Source organism: Halichoeres trimaculatus, unplaced genomic scaffold, assembly GCF_033239565.1.
Source record: "Halichoeres trimaculatus isolate MK-OKI-2021-1 unplaced genomic scaffold, fHalTri1.1 fHalTri1_scaffold_24, whole genome shotgun sequence".
NCBI lineage: Eukaryota > Metazoa > Chordata > Actinopteri > Labriformes > Labridae > Halichoeres > Halichoeres trimaculatus.
In genome coordinates, this window is record NW_027437202.1 from 6,858,502 (window position 1) to 6,865,518 (window position 7,017).

Consider the following 7,017-nt stretch of genomic DNA (forward strand, 5'->3'; position numbering starts at 1 on the left):
GTAACACAAGATCTTTTCCAGGGTCACTTCATTCACCCATCTCCTCCGCACATTTACAGCTCCTTCTGGAGGATCTCAGCTCTGGGTCTACTCATTAGTCTCCTCCCAGTTGGGTGTGACCAGGAACCAAGGAACGTGGGACTGGTGCTCTGGGCTTAAGATTTCTGTACAAATGCATAAATTATCAGGGACTATATAAAAGATATTCTTGCTCTTTAAAACGATAACTATAGGTTTAAATTTTACTCCTTCCCTTGAGTGGGCTTTTTCTTGTATTTTTTCTATATATATCATTAACAATGAAGCTCCCTGCATTTTTCTTTTTAAAAAATTAACACCTTTTTTCCTGTTTAGTTGTAGCATTTTAATAATACAACACATAAAATTGATTTTTTAGGATTATTTTGGGGAAAAAAACTTACAAGTTGAATGCAGAAAAAATACATGTAGCCACTGATGGGTACAAATGAAAATAAAACATTTATTTATTTACTCCGTTAAAAAAACATTTTTTTATATATATTTTTTGACGAATATCGAGAGCAGCATTCCCGGAGACAGTGACGTACACTGACGGCAGGAACTATCGACACAGTTCCTACACGGACCTAAATCGTAGTGCACAGTGAAACATGGCGGCGGACTTGGAGCAAATTTTCCAAGATTTTATTTTGAATAAAATAAAAGAAATTCAAGACCAGAATGAAGAGAAACAGTATGTCACTGCAGTTTTTCCAAACCTTGTTGGTGTAGCAGATATAAAATGTTATATTTAGGGGGTAAAAACGGACTAACGGTCAGTTTTTGAGCTCTAACCGCCGGTGTGTCCGCCCTGGTTAGCACAAGCTAATATTAGCTCTGCATCAAAACATTTCGGTATAACGCAGGTTGAGCTCATTATAACGGTGTTTTCATCGTTCTTACTGAAGTTTTCATAAAGTTTAAGGCGAAAAATGGTTATTTATTCGGTTGAAAGGCTATGTTTGTCCTAAAAGTGTTCCCCAAAACCCAAAGAGCTAACTGTATGTACTGTGTGTATGCGCAGCGTCAAGTATTAACCAACTATCTCCTCATATTTTGCTATCAGGAATGTACAAACTGGACTGTTTTGATTCCCGTGTTTTGACTGAAACTCACTGAACCCCGACACTGTCTAGATAGTAGCATATATTATCCCTAAACCTGCACATATTGCTGATAACACCTGGTTCTCTCTTTGCATAGTACAGTTTAAACCTCCATTTATGGGTACAGACGTGACTTCTGAAGTGACTGTTTACTATCTTCTCTATCCTTCCCCTTCAGTGCTGCTGAGGAAGTTGTCAACCCTCGAGAGAAAGCTATAACAGAGAAAGCAGCTCCAGAGCCGGAAAAAGAAGAAGACCCAAGAGGCAGCAGTTCCCATAAGAAACACAAGAAGCACAAAAAACACAAAAGTAAAAAGAAGAAGAGGAACAGAGAGAAGGAGAGCAGCTCAGAGTCAGGGGCCGAGTTGGAGGAAGGTACCAAAAAATCAAGGTGAAACCAAGTGAATGTTCAAAACTCTTCAATGAAATCTTTGTTCCTTATTAACCAATGGGTTAATGGCTGAAAGGCCATACAGATCAATGTTGTTGTATGCATTTTCTGTTAAAGGACATTTAGTGCCTGTAAGCCTGAGCCCCCTTTTTGAAAAGTTAATTTTTTGGGATCTTATTAGTAGATTGTTTGATTGGTAAGATGCTTTTTGAACGCAGGAGCAGCTGTCACGTCAGTTTCTCAAACTCTACCAAAGTCCACTGAACAAAAACAGTAATTTAACCTTTCAGAACGCAGGATATGCATGTCATCTTGCGTTTTAAAGGGTTTGTTTTGCTTTTGTGCAACAACATAATGAAAACAAAGATTAATTAAGACAACACACTCTTGTCTCCTGGCTGGAAAAACTCCTGTTTTTGTCAGAGGGAGTTTGGTGACTTTGAAAGAACCTGCGTAACGGCTGTTTCTGTTTTTCATTAAAACATCTTACTTTTCAACAAAAAGGTGTGTATCCTGAATTCCCCTTTTACAGAAGGTGCATACAACAGCATTGCCTTCCTGCCATAAACCAGCAGAGCACAAAGACACTGCAGCAGGTTGAATAAAGCATCAGCGAGTGAAACCTCACACAGAGGTAAGCAAAGTTTACACAAACAGCAGGAACATAGAGATTCAAAGATTTTCTGCCTGTTACATCTGTGCATCTTGGTCCTTTGCTCCAATCCATACAGTGCAGAGTACAGTTATGAGTTTTTGTTTGTGTCGACTTTAAAAATGTCTTTCATTATGTTGTCGTCCACTCTTTGAATGCGTCTGACTCAGGTTTGTGTTTGCTTCATAGAAGAAGAACGCCAACAGATGGGCAGAAGGAGAGAGGTGAGATAAATCCTCTTCTTGTTAAAAAGATCATGAAGTTCTGCGCACATCATTTAGTAAAAAAAACACCTCTGCTGATTATGTTTTGTGTTTGCAGGTGACGAGAATGAAAGGAAATCCAGGAGCCACAAACGACACTCTACAGGAAAGAAGAAGAAGAAGAAGAAGCGACGTAAAGATGAAGAGAACTCTTCTGATTCAGACTCTGAGTCAAAGCAGAGGGATAGTAAATGTGGTCAGAAGTTATCACTGCCTGATATCATCCCAAAACAGGTAAAAACATCAAATGCATGTCACGAAACGCCCACAGCTGGAGAGGAAACTGAATCTTTATTTGTTGGTAACCCAAACAGGACAGCTCCAGTAAAGGAAGAGGAGATGAAGGTCAGCGTTCACGCTCACATTCCCGTTCTCATTCACATTCCCGCTCTGAGAGGAGAAGATCTCGCTCTCGCTCCTCATCGAGCCCAAAGCGACACAGGACTCAGTCCAGGTTGGAGGGAACTTTTGCGTCCTCACGCATCCAGATGTTTTCTTATGTGATGTTGAATGTTTGACACAAAACTCATGTCTGATGCTCTCTCCTCCTCTCTGATCTATTTTTTTTGTTGCTCTGTAGGTCTCCTGAGAAGAGGGAAGCTTCTCATGACTCCGGACAATCCACACAGGAGCATTTAAAAGATCTGCCACTGCCTCAGCCTGCCTCCAACTCGCTGCGAGAAAACATCAAACCAGAGTTAAGGATGGAGTCGAGCACAGAGCTGCTGAGCTCTGACCACCGGCAACGACCTGCTGAGGAGGAAAAAGCAACGACAGAGGCACCAAAACAAGAAGAGGGTCAGAAATAAACTAGTTTGTTTAACTAGTTTAGTTGAATATCCAGTAGCAGATGAAAAGGTTTTTTCATTTTTTGTCTTCTCCCACTAAAGGTCCAGATTCTGGTGCATCAAACTCTGCGATCGCTGCAGCTGATCAGACCAGTGAGCCCCGCCCCCCTCAGATCCAAGTGACAGAGGAAACACCTGCTTCTAAATCACCAGAGAAGAAGAGGAGCAAAGCGTCGAGGTCACCTCAGAGGAGAAAAGAGTCAAAGTCTTCAAAGAGGCAGAAGAGATCCAAGTCACAGAGTCGGAGCCACAGGAGAGGATCCAGGTCCAGATCCAGATCTAGGAGTCCCTCAAAGAAGAGGAGGTCGCGCTCCAGGTAGAATCCATGTGACACCTCTCTGATGTTTTAACTTCCTCAACACTTTGTGAAACTTTTTTTTGGCTCATGTTTGTCTGTGCAGGTCACGGACCAGGAGGTCACGGAGATCTCGGTCTCGCTCGGCATCTCGGGGTCAAAAAAGGGCGGCTTACAGCCAGAGAGACCGCTGGAAACGAGAGCCGAGTCACTCTCCTGTACTCATCCTCCGAAAAAACAGATCCCCGAACAGGAAGCACGGCGGCACGAGCGACAGCCCGCAGCGCATCAGTGACCTGGGTGAGAAAACATGAGGTCACCTGACTCACCGAGCGGCTCCTTGTTTTCTTTATCTGATGTTTTTCCTCCTCGTGTCTCCTCAGATAAGGAGCAGTTATTGGAAATCGCCAAGGCCAACGCAGCAGCCATGTGTGCCAAAGCAGGGATGCCGATTCCTGCCAGCCTCAGGTCCAACATGCTCCCCCTCACTCTGCCCGGCATGGCCATGAACGCCGCCATGGCCAGCATGACAGCTGGTAGGATTTAACACATGTTCTCAGACTGATTTTAGCTTAATTACCAAAACATGAGATGCAGTCATTAAATTCTTCATCTGCCGTGTTTTTGATTTCTGTCTCGTGCCTCCGTCTTCCTTCCAGCCACCATGACAGCAGCTTTGTCCAACATGGGCGCTCTGTCCTTCCTGCTTCCCCAACTTCCCTCCATCACCAACAAACCCCCGCCGGCTCCCTCCCAGCCCAGCATGTCCTCTCTGGAGGAGGTCAAACGGAAAGTGGCGAAGCAGGCCAACAGCATCAGCATCAAGGAGTACACAGACGTGAGGATGCTCAGCTTTTATTTCCCACACTTTACACTGTGATGAAAGAGTAACCTGCTCTTGTTTATCTGTTTGTAGAAGTGTAAGATGATCGTGGACAGCAAAGGGGAGCTACCGGTGGCTCTGCCTCACGTTTCAGACGAAGAGGAGGATGGGAAACCGTTTGGGGCGACAGCTCTGCGAGAGCAGAAAGCCATCAGCTTCAGCATCAATGTAAAGTTCTGATCCGTCTGTGTGTTAACTGAGTTTCTTACTGAGTGAGGAATTTGTTAAGTGAGTAAAAACATCCTCATTTCCCTCCAGAACACCACGGTTCGTCCTGCTGTGCGCAGTGACGCAGGCATGGCCAAAGAGTTTCCTGTGTCGTCAGGATGCCAGCATCGTAAGAAGGTGAGAATAAAAGCACGTGGATTTGATTTGGATCTTTTGATTGATACGCTTCATGTTGATTTTTTTTCCAAGTTTTTTAAAATAAAATATTACAAAGTAAAAACGATTCTTCTGTCGGTTTGTCCAGGAGGGGGAGACGCTGGGTGCGTACGGTGAGTGGGTTCCTGTTGAGAAATCTGCAGAAAAAGCTGCAGCTGCCTCCAGAAAGGTTCCTGTTCCTATGGCAACCACTACCTCATCGACAGGTGAGACGGCAGCAGGAGCCGGGTTACCTGAGGTCGAGGAGGAGCCGGCGTTTGTGTCGGATGGTGACAGCGTTTTCCCCGAGCCACCGTTGCAGGTGAGTATAAATACACATGAATGGGCCTGTTTTTGAATTCTGAGTGTGTGTGTGTGTGTGTGTGTGTGTGTGTGTGTGTCTGAAAATTAAATGAGCTTAAAACTGTTTCTCCCTCTTTCTCTTCTTCTGCAGCCTGTGGATATTTCTCAAGCTGTGACCGAGAGAATTAAAGCTCAAAGGCGATTGGCTGAGAACCCTTATGATGTCAGCGCCATCTGCATGCTCAGCCGTGCACAAGAGCAGGTGTGATGAGCACAGGTCTTAAATTACAGAGACATTACAGAGATTTTACTTGATCTGAGAATTTTTTTTTTTCTGATCTATTGTCTGCTCTGACAGGTGGATGCGTGGGCTCAGTCCAACACAGTCCCTGGTCTCTTCACCGGCTCGACAGGAGCCCAGGTCCTCAGCTCAGAGGAGCTGTCCACCAGCGGGCCTCAGGCGTGGCTCAAGAAGGTAACACACCTGAAATGAAACATGCACGAGGAACACAAAGAGAATACACTGTCCTCTTTCTCATGTGTGTCTGTCTCTGTCAGGACCAGTTCCTCAGAGCCGCTCCAGTGTCCGGAGGAGTCGGGGAGTTCCTGATGAGGAAGATGGGCTGGAAGACCGGAGAGGGCCTCGGGAGGAACCGTGAAGGAACTGTGGAGCCGATCATCATCGACTTCAAGGTGGACCGCAAAGGTGTGACACCACCGATCAACCTTTAGTTTACAGACACAAGCAGCTGCGTCAGGAGTGTGTTATTCACACAGAGAGGGCTTGTTGGTTTCCTGTGTCTCAGGGCTGGTTGCTGAAGGGGAGAAGCCTCAGAAGCAGACAGGAGGACTGGTGGTGACCAAGGATCTGATGGGTAAGAAGAAAACAGAAACAAGAAAGGTTAGAAGCGAGCCAGTGAATCATCTTCTCTTTGACTTCATCTTTACCTTTTTCCACGCACAGGAAAGCACCCGGTGTCTGCTCTCATCGAGTTGTGTAACAAGCGACGGATAATGCAGCCGGACTTCGTCATGGTTCACCACAGTGGTCCTGATCACCGCAAGAATTTCCTCTTCAAGGTGTGGCATCTTCTGCTTCTAGCCTGAGAAACTGAAGGATTCATTTTATTTACTCATGTCATACGTTTGTCTCCAGGTCACGGTCAACGGTGTGGACTACCAGCCTCAAACAGCCAGTCCCAACAAGAAACACGCCAAGGCCATGGCTGCCACAGTCGCCCTGCAGGCTCTGGGAGAGGTCTGTGTCTTCTGCTGTACAAAGATCTTCTTTTTTTTTCCTCTTTTTGGTCTTACAGTCTAATTATGATGATTTTCCAAGGGCTGTTCTCATCAAAACTTTCCTTTTTGTCTCTTTTTAGGTCCCAGTCGACGGACCCGGACTTTACACCGGCCCTGTTTTCACTGCTGCTTCTACCGGACCGTTGTTTTCTACGTAGACTCACAGACTGACTCTTTTAGCGCAGTATTTTTTTTGAACATCTGAACGGTGTTGGACTCTGACAGAAATCAACCTGTAACATCTCCACTTCATCATGAACAAGCTTAGAGAGTTTACACAGAGGATTCAGATTTTATACACGCAGCATCATCCTCTCCTTTAGGTTAAACATTCACAACAGGTTGGTGAACATGTTGTGCCAGGCTGCTGGGCGTCTCCAGGCTGTTAGAGCTGGCTGGATGTAAGTATGTATGTATGTAAGATACTGTAGCAGTTCTTCACTTTCTCTGCAGTGGACGTGTTTTGTTTGGAAACGTTTCGTTAAATTTGTTGCCTCAAGTGTTTCTCAGAGATGCTGCTCAACTTTATGGAAATAACATGTGTAAACAAATAAAGAATATATTTATGTTATGTTAAAGATGTGATGTTGTGT

The 7,017-nt window shown here is 44.9% G+C and overlaps 1 protein-coding gene across 2 annotated transcripts; it reads left to right on the forward strand.

Annotated features, from left to right (window-relative positions):
• The first annotated feature begins 577 nt into the window (after positions 1–577).
• sonb (SON DNA and RNA binding protein b) lies at positions 578–7,002 on the forward strand. 2 transcript variants are annotated; one of them, XM_074664670.1, is made up of 21 exons: positions 578–715; positions 1,306–1,518; positions 2,360–2,394; positions 2,492–2,667; positions 2,748–2,887; positions 3,014–3,231; positions 3,324–3,597; positions 3,683–3,876; positions 3,960–4,112; positions 4,236–4,414; positions 4,493–4,627; positions 4,718–4,804; positions 4,932–4,956; positions 5,050–5,144; positions 5,277–5,387; positions 5,484–5,600; positions 5,684–5,831; positions 5,932–6,000; positions 6,090–6,205; positions 6,282–6,383; positions 6,505–7,002. In XM_074664670.1, exons 1-21 carry the CDS (start codon positions 633–635, stop codon positions 6,580–6,582), a joined length of 2,748 nt encoding a protein of 915 aa, XP_074520771.1. In that variant the 5' UTR covers positions 578–632; the 3' UTR covers positions 6,583–7,002. The 2 variants fall into 2 exon arrangements, with proteins under 2 accessions (XP_074520771.1, XP_074520770.1); XM_074664669.1 differs by having other exon boundaries at positions 4,932–5,144.
• The last annotated feature ends 15 nt before the right edge of the window (positions 7,003–7,017 follow it).

What these genes read in the sequence shown, in the direction of transcription:
- sonb (XM_074664669.1), top strand. Translation starts at nt 633, where the DNA reads ATGGCGGCGGACTTGGAGCAAATTTTCCAAGATTTTATTTTGAATAAA. An exon ending in GAAGGTACCAAAAAATCAAG is followed by an intron (nt 1,519 to 2,359) that starts GTGAAACCAAGT and finishes TTTGCTTCATAG; the next exon opens with AAGAAGAACGCCAACAGATG. An exon ending in GCAGCGCATCAGTGACCTGG is followed by an intron (nt 3,877 to 3,959) that starts GTGAGAAAACAT and finishes GTGTCTCCTCAG; the next exon opens with ATAAGGAGCAGTTATTGGAA.